Source organism: Zonotrichia albicollis, chromosome 25 (genome assembly GCF_047830755.1).
Source record: "Zonotrichia albicollis isolate bZonAlb1 chromosome 25, bZonAlb1.hap1, whole genome shotgun sequence".
Lineage (NCBI taxonomy): Eukaryota > Metazoa > Chordata > Aves > Passeriformes > Passerellidae > Zonotrichia > Zonotrichia albicollis.
In genome coordinates, this window is record NC_133843.1 from 5,274,808 (window position 1) to 5,291,979 (window position 17,172).

Sequence of the window (17,172 nt, forward strand, 5' to 3'; positions counted from 1 at the left end):
GTCCCAGCTGTGGGTTTCTGTGGGTCTGGATTGAAGGCACTGAACAGCAGTTCATGTGCACACTCAGGTGTTTATTATTTCTTATCAGTGAAACAGTCTCACTGCTGTGAGCTCTGCAGCTTTTCATTACAAGGCACAAAATGGCCACAATCTCTTGGTACAAGGGCTTTTCAGACTAAACTGTCCAATTAAGAGCTGACACCTGGATTATTTCCCCTTTTAACCCAATAACTGATCCCACAGAGCTGCAATGGGGACTTTTCTGCCCAATTACAAAATGCCCCCCAAACCCATGGAGAAGAAACCCAGGACAACACCCTGTGCCCTCCATCTTGCTTCCATCCATAACACACTAAAAATCCCAAAACCTAAACTGGGAGAATGAGTCAGGCTGGGGAGCTATCAGCATCTCTGGCTCTGTACTGAAGGCACTGAGACAGCAGTTCATGTTCACACTCAGGTGTTTATTATTTCTTATCAGTGAAACAGTCTCACTGCTGTGAGTTCTGCAGCTTTTCATTAGAAGGCACAAAATGGCCAACAATCTCTTGGTACAAGGGCTTTTATTAATTAAGAGCTGACAATTTTATCATTTTATCTTTTATCAACTAAGAGCTGACACCTGGATTATTTCCCCTTTTAACCCAATAACTGATCCCAAAGAGCTGCAATGGGGACTTTTCTGCCCAATTACAAAATGCCCCCCAAACCCATGGAGAAGGAGGAAGAAGCAGCATGAAGGAGAAACCCAGGATAAAGCAGAAATTCTGGCTGGTTTTCCTGTCAAACCAAACACAGCAGAGTGCAGGGCCACCTCAAACATCATTCTATTTTTCCAATCAGACAGAAAAGTAGACGGAATGAAAGAAACCCAAACCTTGTCTCTCCCACTCCTTACTCACCTTCTGGTGCAGTCCCTCCACTTTGCTGTCCTGCTTGCTTTGGCTCTGTGTCTCTCCCAGGATTGATTCCAGCTTCTCATTGTGCTCAACCAAACCCTCTTGTTCCTGCTCCAGTTTTTGCAGCTTGTGAAGGAGCTGGGAATTCCTGCCCTCAGTGCTCTCCATGGCTTCCCTGCACCTGCAAGCAAAACCCAGCATCACCAGGCTGGAAATGCATCCCAAGTACTCCAGGGAGGAAAAGCCAAGGTTTTTCTCACATTCTCTGCTGGTTTACAGTTTCACATCCAGCATGGCCTTATTTAGATGGGAATTAGGTGTGATGGGGTCTACACAAGGGATGATGAAAGTCTGGGATGAAACAGGTCAGGCATGAGGCTGCCAACAGCAAATTCAGCTGCTTGAGGTGGAGAACAGGCTTGGGAAGCTGAAGGGAAAAGGGTCAGAGGGTTTTTGGAAGAGGATCAGCTCTGATCCTCCCTGAACCTGCCAGATGAGGTGCAGCACCTCCTGAGCAGGTACTGGGAGAACAAAGCTCTGAATTCCCTTAGGAATCCATGTTTCCATATTTCTGCACTCCTGGAGAGCAACCAAATCCAAAGAAAATTTCCCAGCACTAAAACATGTCTAAAAACAAGGATTTTAAACAACATGATTTTTAAAGAACAGTTTTTTGTATGTGGAGAGCCCCAAAAGCCCAACTCTCTTCTTTTAGGAAAGCAACAAACTGGAGGAAGTATCAGCATTAAACTGGAAGAGGTGATTCCTCAGGACTGCATCTCCTCCAAATTTTCCCATTTGGGAGCAGAAGAACAAAGCCCTAAAGAGGATTTAAAACAACTCAATAATCAAATAATCCTGCAAGAGAGAGCAGCAGAGACACGGCACCAGGAACCAGTGGAAGTACAAGGGGTGAAGGATTTCTGCACCTCTCACCTTTTGTGCAGAGTTTCCACACCCTGATCCCCATGCTCCTGATATGGGGCAGCTCTGCTGGCACCAGGGTCTCCATCAGCTCCTGCTTCCTCCTGTGTGCCCTGTGCCTGAGAGAAAACCAACATCAGCACAGAACTAGGATTGAAATCCCAGATTCATAGCATGGATTGGGTTGGAGGGACCTTAAAGCTCATCCTGTTCCAGGGACACCTTCCACTATCCCAGATGGCTCCAAGTCCCATCCAACCTGGCCTTGGACACTTCCAGGGATGGGGCAGCCACAGCTGCTCTGGGCAAACTGTGCCTCACCACCTCCAGAGCCAGGAATTCCTTCCCCATACCCCATCTGACCCTGCCCTCTGGCAGTGGCAGCCATTCCCTGTGTCCTGTCCCTCCATCTCCTGTCCCAATTCCCTCTCCAGCTCTCCTGGAGCTTCTTTAGGCCCTGCAAAGGGCTCTGAGATCTCCATGGAGCTTCTCCAAGTGAGCACTCCCAGCTTTCCCAGCCTGGCTCCAGAGCAGAAGGGCTCCACCCTCAGAACATCTCCTTGGTCTCCTCATCCAGCTCCAAGAGCTCCACATCTTTCCCCCATGAGCACAAAGTGACTCCAAAGCCACAGAAATAAAACACACGAGCCACACCAGCTCCATCTCTCAGTCCTAGGAGCCCCCCATAACATCCAGGCTCTTCCAGACAGCTAGGGGACCATGTTTTTGTGGAATGACAGAGAGGGAACACCTGCAGTGAGGCCACTCCAAGTCCCTCTGGCGCTGGTGGCTCCGGCCTCTCACTCCGCTGGTACTCACAGATCTCCTCCTTGAGCTGCTCCACCTGCAACACACAACACCCCTCTGAGCTCTGCCGAACATTCCATTCTCATATTTGTTATTCATGGATTGCTATTCCCCACCCTGAGGGTTTGGTTGAGATGCTGTGGATGCTCCAGCTGCTGAGTGGTCTCTGTCATAGACATCTTTTCATGAAAATCCTGTCCTTAGGATTTTTCCTCCTGAGAAGCTGAGAGGCATCAGGAACAAATGTAAACATTGATTATCTGCTGTGGAATGCAACAGGTGCATCTGTGATTGGCCCATGTTGGTTGTTTGTAATTAATGGCCAATCACAGCTAGCTCAGACAGAGAGTCTGGGACAGCTGCCTTTGTTATTAATTCCTTTCTATTCTATTCTCAGCCAGCCTTCTGAGATTAAACCTTTTCTTCTATTCTTTTAGTACAGTTTTAATATAATACATATCATAAAATAACAAATCAAGCCTTCTGAAATATGGAGTCAGATCCTTGTCTCTTCCCTCATCCTCAGACCCCTGTGACACGGTCACAGGCCTCAGACAAGGAGCAGCAAAAGTGGGAATGCTGCTGCTCCAATCCATTCAAGAATGATTTTCTTGAATTTATTTCACTTCCTGACCTGTCAGATTCCAACTGCTGTTTCTGAGGACACTTTTCAGTGTCTTCCATCCATGGGATCAATGGAATTCCATTTCCAGCAGCAGCTCTTCACAGTCACAGCTCATCCCAGGCCAAGTGCCCAGCCTGTTCCTCCCCTACCCTTCCTAACCCACGGGCAAGAAAACACCTTTCAGGACACCAAGCTGCTGTAGTTGGCAATAAAGCACATTTTCTACTTCTGTAAATTAAAAATTGGGGGGTTCCCAACTTCTGTGCCAACAGTTAAACCCCAATCCTAAGAATAAAGGGAATTTGCTTTTAGCTTAACATGTGGCTGGAACTGATCTCAATCTGGCCACATTTCTTCCTGTTCAGTGATCAAAATACATTATGTATATGATATAATCAAAATATAATATGGATCTGTATGGTTTTTGTCTATACAGACATATATATATTTATATATTATATAAAATATTGTATATATCATTATATATAATATATAAATTATATAATATATAATATATAATATATAATATATAATATATAATATATAATATATAATATATAATATATAATATATAATATATAATATATAATATATAATATATATTTTTAATATTTTATTTCTACTACTTTATAAGCTATACATACACTTGTGTATCCATAATGACTAAGAGGAGCAATGTCCTACAACAAGGAAAATATTTGGAACAAAAATACAAGTAAATATAGGGATTTGAACTAAGTTATGATTTTCTGCAGCTCCAGAAAGAGACTGCTGTAAATACAAGGCTTGAGGTGACAGACATGGAAAAAACAACAATTTTTTCAAATGCAAGGAATAAAACTATAAAAAAAAATCTGTGCTATAAAAAATACTGTAAAATTCTGAACACCTCAAATGGGAATAAATCCAATTCAAGATATTATCTGATAAACATTATTTGAAAAGTATCTTCTCAGAGATACTCGTATTAATTTAGCAACACTCATGTGACATGAGAGATCTGCAAGAGAGCCAAGAGCTCTCAGTGCTGGGATGGCAGAGGCTCTCAAAGGCTGATATAAGAAAATCAGGAGATAAGAACAGCAGTAGATTTTGTGCCCAATTATACATTTTAATAGGAAGCAGACTCTTCTATCCCTTTCCTGTTGGCAACCTCATTAAGGAATTATATGGTTGAAGGTTCCTTAATTGCTCCTTAATTCTAGGTGGCATTTAGAGAATCCTGGCTGTATAACACCAAGCATTTCACTAATAGTAATATAAAAAGTCATTCCATTAAGAGAACCAACAGAAAATAATCAATCAATGTGGCTGAGTTAAAAACCAAAGGGGCTGAGAGGAATCAAAAATGAGCACAAATTTAAAATGGATTTTGAAATTTATGGGGGTTTTTGGCTAAAGTTAGGTAAAGCGAACTCTTTAATGCAGCCCAGGGAAAGGCTCATGTGTTCCTTACTCTATTTACACACTTGAGTTGGGTTAACCCTGATCAGCAGGGAGCTGATTCCTCTGCATGGGCACAGGAAAATGTGTCCCAAAGTCTCCAAGCCACCACTCAGCTGGAGTTCCTCAGACTCCTTCTGCATTGAGGAAAGTTCCCAGAGCTGCATTCTGCCTAATTCCTGAATTTTACTGCTCTGTGAACCCTGCCACAGCCAAACTGCAGCTCTGGGCATGGAACAGTGAGGGGAAAGGAAAAGGCAGGGCAGGTTTGGTATTGAAGAATGGAGGGAGAAGACCCACCTTGCATTGATCAGCATCAACTCCGATTTATCAATCAATCAGACACTTTTTATAACAGTGTTAATCAAGTTCATGCATATTGCAAAATCTGAGCTCACAATAGGTCACAGATAACATACCAACCCCTCCTTATGTTTCCAATACCAAGATTTGGGTTCTCAAAATTATTTTTGCTTTCCCAAAACAGCCAAAGATAGAACAACCACTTGTTATGAGAAAGCTGCCTGAGAACTCTGATATGCAAGGTTCTCAAGGCCTTCATGTTTGTCACTTTTACTTGTAATTAAAAACAACCTGAGAACCTCTGCTGTTTACAGAAATCGGCTGTGAGAACCTGTCCCCCACAGCTGCCTTCCAAGCCATCCCTGAAAAAATCTCAAACAGCTTGGGAGCAGGGAGGACTTTCAGGGATGACTTTCAGGATTGTTGGAGGATGCTCACCAGCTCCAGGAACGCTTTCCTCTCCAGGTCGAGGGTCTGCACGCGCGCCCGCAGCGCCAGGATCTCCTTGTCCAGCCGGCTGTTGTGCTCCATGGCCCTCTGGAGCTCAGCCCTGTCTGGAGACAGCAGCACCAGGGCATGAGCTGGGCACTGCCAGGCCCTGCCTGCCCCAATCCAAGCACGGATCCCAGGCTGATCCCACATGGGGGAGAGGTGGGAGGCAGCACGGACATGTCCCACATCCACTGGGAGCATATCCTGCATCCACGGAAAATACATCCTGCATCCACTGGGAATACATGGGAATACAGCCTACATCCACATGATTATTAAAAGGCTGAGGAAAGGACAATAAAATTTTCCTCTTGCAAAAATCCTGACCCTCCCCTCTTTTCCCACTCCCTCTCCTGTTTTTCCCCCTTCAGGGCTGACCACAGGGGTGATTCCACAAGGACAACAGGGTTTGGATGTGGCAGCCAAGTTCTGCTTTGAAAAAAACCTCACAACATTCCTCAGGAACTTTGTTAAATACCATTTAAATCCTTTCCTCACCAAAATCCTACTAACTGGGCTCAAACTGGTCAGGAATTCTTCCTTCCAATGCACCACTGAATGAAAAAAAATGCTGTTTAGGGGGTTTTACTAAAGATGAGTGATCCCAGTCCAGGTTTTTAGGAGCAAATTAATTAATTCCCAGAGCAGGTGGCACAGAGCTCAGGAGGAAAAACTTTACAGAGATACAGAACCAGGGAAGCCACTGGGACATTGTCACCCTCATTCTGCACACACAGAAACAAACCCCAGAGACAAAACAAGCACGAAACCTTTACTCACATTTTTCAGAGCCTTGTGTTCATCCAGCACCTCACCAAGCACAGATTTCCCTGCTGCAATCCATGGGAGCCCCAGGCTGGAGCCTGCCCTGCTCCAGAGTGGAGCTGCCACAGCACTGATCCCATCCCTGGGGGCTGGCATTGATCCCACCCAGCACGGGCAGGGAAGGGCTGGGAATGATGGGACTGGGGCTGGAGAGGGGCTGAAGGGGCTGGAAATGAGCAGATGGGGCTGGAGAGGAACTGCAGCAAAACAGGGAGAAGCTGAAGCTTCCCAGCTTCCCTGGAGAGGAAATCCTGGCCAAAGGGATTTTTCAGAAAATATCATGTTGACTGTTAATGACTTCATTCCCATCTCCTAGGGAGCAGGCTGACTCCTGGCACTGATTTTTCCACATTCCAAGCAGAGAGAACAGAGTGGCCACCAGAGCAGCACTTACCTGCTCCACTCTGCTCTTTGCTTGGTGCATCCAGGCCTGGGATCTCCTCCTGGGACTCCACCAGCCTGTGTGCAGCCTCATCCAGATCTCCCCCATCTCCTGCAGGCAGTGCTTGCTCCTGCTCCAGCTCTTCCCTGCAGAACTGAAGCACAAGGGTTAATGTGCCAGTGGAAATGAGGAACCCTCATTTGGTGGTGATGTGACCAAGGCAGAGCTGTTTGTCACCTCCTCCACACTGGTCCCATTGGAAAATCTGTATTTCCTCATCTCCAAAAGGTGCATTTCCTCATCTCCAGTGCCAGTTCTGGGACAAACCAAAGGCAGGAGATGCCCACCAGGCAGCCCTGCCCCAAAATGTGAGGTATTCCCCTCATGAAGGGATGATTTCCCACCCAGGCTGGGCACAGTGTGAGGATGGGGCTGTGATGCTGTGACACTGTTTGGGCTCTGGGTTTTTTACTCTAAACCTGGTAAAAACCCTCCCAATGTGCTTAAGGACAAACCTGAAATGAGGGAGAGCAGAGTAACACTGGGAGATTCACAATCATGGGGTCATAGAAAGGCTTGGAATGGAAGGGACTTTAAAGCCCATCCTGTCCCACCATGGCAGGGACACCTCCCAAGCTGCTCCCAGCCCTGTCCAGCCTGGCCTTGGGCACTGCCAGGGATCCAGGGGCAGCCACAGCTGCTCTGGGCACCTGTGCCAGGGCCTCACACCCTCACAGCCAAGAATTCCTCCCCAGTTCCCCCTTGTCCTGGACTCCAGATCCTTGTCCAAAGTCCCTCTCCAGCTCTCCTGGAGCCCTTTCAGGCACTGGAAGGGGCTTTAAGGCATCTCCAGAGCCTTCTCCAGGTGGACACCTCCAGTTCTCCTGTCTCCCAAGGGGCTCAGAGCATCCTTCCCATGCTGGGGATCCTGGAGCTGGAGCAGCAGGCCTGGGGGAGCCTTTCAGAGAGGAGCAGATGCTGTTTGGCTTTGTGGTGCAAACACACACTCCTGGCTCATATCCACCTTCCAATCCACAAGAACTCCCAAATCCATCCTGCAGGGCTGCCCTCCATGAATTCCTCCCCACCCTGTGCTCATTCTCGCACTGCCCCAACCCAGGCACAGGGACTTGAACCCCAGGAGCTTCCCTGGACATCTCCACATCCCTTTTTTTCATGGAGTTACACATTCCTGCTCCACTGCAGCTGCTCTGAAGGAGTCCTAAGGCTCAGCACGTTGGTTGGTTTGATATTTGGCACTTTAGAGGGTGGGTGAGCAGCACGTGCCATGAATCCAGAAGGTATTTCCATATGGATTTCTCAGAGCTGACCACACAGAGAGGCAGGTTTGTATCCCGCCTTTCTGCTTTTCTGGGGATGCAATAAAACAATCAATTCTGCTTGAGCAGGCTGGTTAAAAGCTGAATTCATCCCTGAAGCAGACAGGAACGTGTCCAGCCCTTGATTCCAAGAGTGGGACAGGCCAACTGGGAACAAGCAAGGCCACACATTCCAGTAAACAGAGCAAGAGGAGCAATTAACACCTTAACCTGTAACACTAATGGCTCTGCAAAACAAGCGGGATGCTCCCGGGAACAATGGAGTGTTTAATCAACAGTTTGTGCTCCGAAGGCACAGACAGCAATGACATCACTGGGGACAGTAATCAGCCCTGTCAGGGAGACTCAGTTTTCCGGGAAAACACATCTCCAATGTGCCCTTCACCTGATTAAACAGAAAGGAACAAGAGAAGGGGCCCTGACCCCTGTTTGAGGTCTTGCTCCCTCCTCATGGTTTGGGACCTCGGGGACAAACAGCACCTCCTGGAATCCCAGAGCATTCCTGGACTCCAGTTCCACAGAGTCACGAGTAGGTGGAAAGTGATGGCCTTGGAACCACAGAATCTGAATATCCTGAGCTGAAAGAGAGCCACAGGGATCATCCAGTCCAGCCCCCAGCCCTGCACAGACACCCCAACAATCCCAGGCTGTGCAAACCCTCTGGAGCTCTGGCAGTGCTGGGGCCATTCCCTGGGGAGCCTGGGCAGTGCCAGCACCCTCTGGGGGAAAAAACCTGATATCCAACCTAAACCCCCCTGGCACAGCTCCAGCTGCTCCCCCAGATCCTGGCCCTGCTCACAAAGAGCAGAGATCAGGAGAGGCTGCAGCCCCCAGTGAGATCTGCCCTCAGCCTCCTCTGCTCCAGCTGAACCCAGAGAACTCATTCTTACCCAGTGAAGATCCTTACACCAAACACATCACAAAAACCTGAACACAGGATTGCAAATAACCAATTTCACTGTCCCTGTGCAGATGTGGGAGTAAATCAAGTGCAAAGGGTGAGAATGAAGAAAGGCACTGACTTAGAATCCTGGAATCCCAGACTGGTTTGGGGCTGAAGTGATCTCAAAGCTCATCCCATTCCAAAACCCTACCATGGGCGGGGACACCTTCCACTACCTCAGGCTGCTCCAAGCCCAACCTGGCCTTGACACTTCCAGGGATCCAGGGGCAGCCACAGCTTCTCTGGGCACCCTGTGCCAGGGCCTCACCTCCCTCACAGCCAGGAATTCCTTCCCAATATCCAATCTAGACATATTCTGCCAGTTTGAAACCATTCCATTCCATCCTCCTTGTAATCCTTTCACGTATTTCACACCCAACACTCCACAATGGCCTCAGAGAAAGGAGAAACCATTTTCTTTACAGAAATATCCCCAAAATATTCCTTTCCCCCAGCTCAGAGGCAGGCAGAGCCAGGGAGCAGGAGGTACCTGGAGCCCATCCATGCTGCTGTGGGGTCCCAGCTGCTGGGCTGCCACCTCCAGCCTTGCCAGCAGCGCCGCCCGCTCCACCAGCAGATAAGCAACCTGTTCACTGGCAGCACTGCACGAGATGTGGGACAAACCTTCCTGCTCCAGCATCTCCTCCACCTCCTTCAGCTGGCTTTCTGCAAGGCAAGGCAACACAAGGCTGGTGTAAGTCTCTGCATGAAGTTGTCCCAGACGTCTTTTACGAAAAATCCTTTCCTTAGGATTTTGTCTCCTGAGAAGCTGAGAGGGCTCAGGAACAAAATGTAAACAATGATTATCTGCTGCTGTGGAATGCAACAGGTAGATCTGTGATTAGTGTTATAGAGTTATTTCTAATTAATAACCAATCACAGTCAGCTGGCTCTCTCTCTGTCCAAGCCACAAACCTTTGTTAGTCATTCTTTTCTATTCTTAGCCAGCCTTCTGATGAAATCCCTCTTCTATTCTTTTTGTATAGTTTTAAGGTAATATATATCATAAAATAATAAATCAAGAATTAAAAATTAAGAAGAATTAACTTGAAGAATTAAATTGCCAGTGCCTCAATGTTTATCCAAAAATTATAGCCAGGAATGCTCTGTACTGGGAAAAACTTCCAGACTCCAGGGTCCCTAGGGCAGAAAGGTGACAACAAGACTTGCAGGAGTCAGTTTCTAGCTGGGCACTGTTGTGTTTGTGCAATCAACAGTTGTTAAAAAGTTGTTAAATTCCAACTCCCTGGTTGGTGTGGTTGGAATTTACCTAGCAGGAGAAAATGAGGAACTTTTGGTGTCTGGCATGATGAGGGCAGCAACTCCTGCATTGGATCCAGCAGCTTGTGGAGCCAGGGGAAGGCTTTTCAAACACTCCCTGTGTAATTCATATTAAAACCAACAGCAACAGACCAAATTTCTAACCCAAACCAGATCATAAAGGCTTCCAAGTGTTGTAAGATGGGAAGCTGTAGAGAGTTAGGAGGGATATTCAGACAGATAACATTTCAGACAGCTGTCATTCTATGAGATGGGTTCCAGTATGGGTTTCCAAGCTGAAGAGAAGGCTGGAATAGTGAAAATAGTGGGGAAAAATACCAACCCAAAATTTAAAAAACCCTCACCATATAGTTGAGCCCTCAGACAAATTACGAGATTAATTACAAGAAAAATAAAATCCATATTTAGTAAGTTCTCCTAGAAGGGATTTTTCAAGTTGGAAAAGACCTCTGAGACCAAGTCCAAGGTTCAAATATTTTCTGAGTTGTCCAACAGAAATAAACACAAACAGCAACATTCTCAGATCCTTTCAAATCACTCTTTCCCTGCTCAGGGATCTAGAGTTGGGCAGCAGAGGTTCAGCAGAGCAAATATTCCTCAGACACAGGACATGGAGAGCCCTGGCCAAGCCTGTCTCTCACTCTCAGTGTGGATGCCATGGCACAGAGAGAGAGAAACAGCAAGTGCTTCTCACAGTGGCTTGGAAGAATTTCTGGGGAGTTGTAAAGATGTGATAACTTGTTAAGTATAAACCATCTGCAGGTGGTGTTCTTCTACTTTGTTTTTCTGTTCTTCTCAAGGATGGCGTGTGAGGAAGGTGTTTTGGTTAAGAGCCAATCAAACAGAATCTATCGTATCACTCTATAAAAACTGTGTGGTTCTCTTGTATAAAACCTTCTTTACTCCTTCTACGATCCTGGCTGTTCCTGTGTCATAAAAACTCTGTGGTTCTCTTGAATAAAACCTTCTCTGCTCATTCTACAATCCTGCCTCTCACCTGTTCCTGTGTCACTACAAAAACTGTGTGGTTCTCTTGAATAAACCCTTCCTTACTCTTTCTACAACACTGCCTCTCACCCATTCCTCTGTCACTATAAAAACCATGGTTCTCTTGTATAAAACCTTCCTTACTCCTTCTACAATCCTGCCTCCTTGCCTGTTCCTGTGTCATAAAAACTGCGTGGTTCTCTTGAATAAAACCTTCTTTGCTCTTTCTACAACACTGTCTCTCACCTGTTCCTGTATCATTTGTTCCTGTGTCACTACAAAAACTGTGGGGTTCTCTTGAATAAAACCTTTGCTCTTTCTACAATCCTGCCTCCCACCTGTTCCTCTGTCACTATAAAAACCGTGCAGTTCTCCTGAATAAAATCTTCACTCTTTCTACAGTGCAGCCTGTTCCTGTGCCATTCTCAGTGTCACTCAGGCACTGGTTTAGGCCAGGCCAGCACAAGCACATCCCCAGGCTCCGATCGATCCCATGTTTCCACTCCGCGCTCGCAGCCGGCTCCATCCAGCCCTGGATGGAAAAACCCCCTGAGGTTCCCCAGGCTCTTCCCCAGGGAGACAGAGCCCAGGCTGCTCAGTGCAGGGTCAAACAGGGCTCCCCAGCAGCTCCCTGCTGCAGCAGAGCAAACCAGGCAGAGTGCAGCATCCAAACTGCTCCAGGTGCCTCGGGAACAGCCCATGGATCACACTAAACTCAACCTGGCAGCTTCCTCCCATGGTTTTGTCAAATCCTGGCTAAAATGAACAGAAATGCTCTGGTTTATGCCCAAGATGGGACCCCCTGTGCCCTGAACCACCTTCACCTGCCAGTGTCCCCCTTGTCCCCAGCCTGAACCCCTGTAGGAGCAATGAGGGTGGGATGGTCAGGGTGGATGGAGATGAGAGATCTCTGCAGCCAGAGCTTGGAACCTGCAGTTTATGGCAAAGGGCCCTGCTGGGAGCTGCCAGCCACAGCTCAGAGCAGGCCCAAAACACAGAGAAAGGTAAAGAGAGGGGTAAAGAGAAAGAAGGCAAGGTGTGGTAAAGAGGATGACAGAGAGCAAGAGAGAGAAGAATAAAAGCAAGAGGGAAAGAGAGCAAAGTTCCCATCACAATACCATAAATCTTCTGTGCTGAATATTCTGATTCTCACTAACCAATCTAGTACAATATACAAATCCTACAGCATTTCCATACAGCCTATAAGAATCATTACATCACCATACTGTGTTACATTTTAAACCCTAAAAACTCCTCTTTGGGCCCCTTCTGCCAAGCTGCAGGGTCTGCTCTGACCCTTGGGCCTGTCTGCAAGCAGTGGGAATTGTTTAATCCAATTCAGTCAGCCACACCATTCTTTTCCAGTTGTTCATTAACTAAGGGATCTCAAAGCTTGCTTTCACTTCAAGCTCACTTATAGTTTCCACATTCTCAAAATCTTTTGCCAGGCAATCATATTTATAATGCTTCCCTGTTTCATCTTCCCCAATAAACCCCAAGCTGCCTAGCAGCTTGGTTTTGCCAAATCCCAGCTAAAATGACCAGAAATGGCTCTGGTTTATGCCCAGGATGGGACCCCCTGTGCCCTGAACCACCTTCACCTGCCAGTGCCTGTTATAGAAACTTTTTTGAGCTGGGTCTAATAAGCTTTTGGAGGCCTGTAACACACCCAAGATAGCTCAGCTACCTTTGGGGGCATAAAAATGAGCAAGATGGCTTTTGTTGCAGTGTTGGAAACAAAAAGGTTTAATAAAAGGCAAAATAACAAACAGAGAAAACTGAGCTAAGTGCTAGACATTCTTGCTCTTAGTAAAACACCTTACAAAAGCAGTTAGGTTTTTTATTCATTCCTTTTTCTAGTTAATTGTTTAAACAAAACTTTTTAACTTCCAATTAGCTATCCTTAAGTTTAAAGTGAAGTCCCCTAAGCCTATGAAGTTACTTTCTTCACCTAAATGAAAACAAAAACTTCTAAGCTGCTTTTCTTTTTAAGGAGACAAAAAATAGTTTTGTAACTCCCTCAACAAAAGACACAATCCTATAAGTGCCTCCCTTGTCCCTAACCTGTAATGGAAGATGAAGTGGCATCATTTTAGATCCCAGAGGCTGGAGAGGAAGGATTTGTGAGGATGAGGGGGGTCTGCCTACACAGCACAGGTTACCTATGAGTAAACCCTACTGACTCCTTACAAACCCTTTCCCTGTTTGGGAAAACCAACCCCTGCCCCAGGCACTGTCACACAACAGCTCCACTGGCACCTCCCACCTCTGTCCATGCTTGTTTGGAAGCAAATTTTATATTAATATTTGTATTTTCCTACCCCAGGAACACTCAGAGAAACAGCAGCCACCTCACCCCACCACAGCCCTGCTGGGTGTGTTTAACCAGCCCAGCTGTTACAACAAACAAGCTCAGCCCCATGACTGTGTCTCCTTTTTATTCCACTTTTTAAATAAACCCAGGCAGCTCCCCCAGCACTGTTTCACTGTGTTTGAGTGCACTGCAGTTGTTTTTCAGGAAGGCTTTTGGGAGCACCATCGATGTGCCCTCCAACAACACCCGGCGCGTTCAGCGAGAGCATCACAAACGGATCAGGAACTGCCTGGAGGGAAGGAAAAATGTCACTCTGGGCAGGGGTATCACATGAGGTGACAGCTCAGCTCAGCTCAGCTCAGCTCGATGGCCCAGCACCAACCAGCCTGGGCTGCTCCCTGCAGGAACTGTGAGCTCGGGATGGGCAGGAGGCAAAAGTGCGAGTGAATATTTACTTTTTGTCTTCACAAACTGCTCAGTGTCAGGCAGCAGCACTGACTGTCCTCAGGAGGGCTGGACAGAGACACAGGGATGCAGCACAGAACCCTGAGAGAGCTGGAGCAGCCCAACAGAGCCCTTTGGGGTTGTGCAGCACCTCCAGCACAAGAACATCCAGCACTCCACACTAAAGATGGCCAGGAGAATTGTTTTATGAAAAGGCTGACCCAAAACCACAGAACCACAGAATATCCTGAGCTCAAAGAGACACACAAGGATCAAATCCAACCCCTGGCACAGACACCCCAACAATCCCAGCCTGTCCTGGAGCTCTGGCAGGGCTGTGCCCATGCCCTGGGCAGCCTGGGCAGTGCCAGCACCCTCTGGGGAAGAGCCTTTGCTGATCCCCAACCCAAACTCCCCTGGCACAGCTCCAGCCCTTCCCTCATGTCCCTTCCCTGGTCCCAGAGAGCAGAAATAAAATCCCCTCCAGAGGAGCTGCAGCCTGGGATGAGCTGTGCCCTCAGCTCAGCCTCCTCTGCTCCAGCTGAACAAACCTGGATAAAAGGATCAGTCACTCAATAAAGTGCTCCTCAAGGAACCTAAAACATCTCAGTGCTGGCACCCTAACCCTAAACCCTAACCCTAAACCCAGGTGACAGCCCAGAGGGAGCTTCCAGATTCTTAAATTATCCACACACATTTTTTAAAACAATGAGTGGGACAGGAATCGTTTGTTCTGATGGTTCAAAACTTGGGTGTTCATTGTCACGGAATTCCAGGGTGGTTTTGGTTGGAAGAGACCTTGATGCTCATCCAATTTCATCCCCAGCCATCCCTATCCCAGGATAGCAGCCAGGGATAGGGGTGGACAAGTCCTGAACCTCAAAATCTGAGTGATATCCCCAAAAAAATCCCTCCAGAAACACCAAAGTCACACAACCCCCTCAGGAACAGCAGCCAGCAACCCCTCCTGGATACACGACAAGGACAGACCCACGGACAGGGATCTCAGCTGCCACTCCAGGGGAACTCATTGCTCCACAGCCTCAGGAACCCCTGAGGGACGGAGAAGCCCAGAGGAGCAGAGCCAGCAGGAGGAAATGACCACGTTCAGCTCTGGGGACATCCTGTGTCACTCCTGACCCCTCGTGGAAAGGGAGAGAACCAGGAATGGAGTTTTCTGCTACAGCCAAGAAAACCACCAAAAACCACGGCTTTAAGTGCTCACAGATATCACATTTTTAGGTAAATCCATTTTTGGAAAGTCACACCACCACATGTGCTCCCTGAAAACCCAACTGATGCTCAAAATTTCCCCCAAATTCCTGTATTTGCTGCCTCAATGCCTTAATCATAAAGAAACTCTTAAAGTTGTGCCATGACCCCAAATTTTATCTTAGCACCAGGACAATACAGTTCACTAAAATTGAGTGACATGGGCAATGAGCACCACTGAAAGTGCAACAGAAGACTGAAGAAAATCAAGAAGTAAACCCAGCAAAAAAAGTGACCCTAGAGTTTGAAAATAAATTATTTCAAGTGAAATAAGTGAAATAATTTGTTTAAACAAAATTACTGAAGCTCTGAGGGGCCCTGAGCAATTTGGTCTAATGGAAGGTCTCCCTGCCCATGGCTGGGGGTGAAATTGGATGAGCTTCAAGGTCTCTTCCAACCAAAACCACCCTGGAATTCCATGACAATGAACACCCAAGTTTTGAACCACCAGAACTAACAATTCCTGTCCCCATCATTGTTTTAAAAAATATGGGGTTTGTGTAAACCAAAGGCAAGAGCAAATTCACTGACTTGGTGGGAGCGAGAGATAATTTAGAGCACCATCAATTCTGGTCTTCAAACAGCCCCTGGACAACAGAGTTACGTGGAGAACCTGTCAAACTCCCTGAATAAAGGCAGTAAAAGCAGGCAAGAAGCTCTAAATCAATTACAAATCTGTTTGAACAGCTCATTTACACTTTAAGAACTTCTCAAGCAACCACTGAGACTTCCCAAAAACACTGCTGGGCTCTCCAAGCAGCTCTCCAGAGCCAAAGAGCTGCCAGATCACTGCCAGGGAAGGGGAAGGGATTACCCTGCTGCAGCTGTAGCTGGGCCAGCTCCTGCCTGAGCTGCTCATTCTCCTTCTCATACTCAGAGGCAACGGCATCCCTCTCTTCTGTCAGGGCACGGACATGGCCCACGTAGCTCTCCACCTGGAACAAAGAAAACCCTGCTGTTCCCAGCTCTGCCAGTGAGCCAGCAGCACAAAATGTTCTCCACTGTGGCACTCACATCCTCTGGAAAAATCCCTTCGCCCAGGATTTTTCTCCTGGTGTGAAAAATGCGTGTTTTATGATTGGCTTTTCACAAATATTAAAATGAATGTCATATGTGTTGTGTTAGGAAGTTATGCTGTGTTAATTTTCTTAAGTAGTGTGTTGGAGGGGTTTTTGTGGGGATGAGGAATGGGAATTTAAACTCCAAGCTCCCAAGGGCAGCAGTGTGGTAATGACTGCACAGAGGGGGGATCAGGAGATACAGGCCTGGCTGGGTTAACCTGGGGGTATTCCACAACCACTGAGGTTGGAAAAGGCTCCCAAGTGTCCAAGGTGTGACAAAACTCTTTTGGCACCAAAGCAGAGCTCTTTGGACACCTCCAGGGATGGGGACACCATCACTGCCCTGCCAATGCCTGACAACGTTTTCAGTGAAGAAATTTCTCATGTCCAATCTGAATCTCCCTGGGCACAACCTGGGCCCATTCCCTCTGCTCCTGTCCCTGTTCCCTGCAGCACAGCCCGACCCCCTGGCTGTCCCCTCCTGTCAGGAGCTGTGCAGAGCCACAAGGGCCCCCTGAGCCTCCTTTGCTCCAGGCTGAGCCCCTTCCCAGCTCCCTCAGCTGCTCCTGGGGCTCCAGTCCCGTTCCCTGCCCAGCCGGGCCCGCTCTCCGGCCCTTACGTCTCTCATGTCCTGGCTCCGCCGCCGCTCCAGCTCTCCCAGCCGGGTCTCCGCTCGCCGCAGGAGCCGCCAGGTCAGACCCAGCTGCTCCTCGGCCGGGGCGGCGGGGTCAGCGCCCTCGGCCCGCAGCCAGCGCCGGATGGTGTCCGCCGGCACCGGGGGCTCCGCCTGCGGGGCAGCCAGAGGGGCCGTGAGACACGGGGGGCCGCGG

The 17,172-nt window shown here is 47.8% G+C and overlaps 1 protein-coding gene across 3 annotated transcripts in view; it reads right to left on the reverse strand.

The window, feature by feature from the left end:
* The window catches only part of CCDC30 (coiled-coil domain containing 30), a 35,985-nt gene that overhangs the window by 18,592 nt on the left and 221 nt on the right, over nt 1-17,172 (reverse strand). For 2 of the 3 annotated variants that reach the window (XM_074558826.1, XM_074558825.1), the window contains exons 2-9: nt 16,962-17,129; nt 16,096-16,216; nt 9,474-9,649; nt 6,713-6,854; nt 5,440-5,555; nt 2,575-2,667; nt 1,836-1,942; nt 903-1,080 (exon numbers count right to left, since the gene is read on the reverse strand). In XM_074558826.1, the coding sequence (XP_074414927.1) occupies nt 903-1,080; nt 1,836-1,942; nt 2,575-2,667; nt 5,440-5,555; nt 6,713-6,854; nt 9,474-9,649; nt 16,096-16,216; nt 16,962-17,129 (1,101 nt within the window). Of the gene's footprint in view, nt 1-902; nt 1,081-1,835; nt 1,943-2,574; nt 2,668-5,439; nt 5,556-6,712; nt 6,855-9,473; nt 9,650-16,095; nt 16,217-16,961; nt 17,130-17,172 lie in introns of those variants that run through there. The other variant, XM_074558827.1, reaches the window with a different exon arrangement.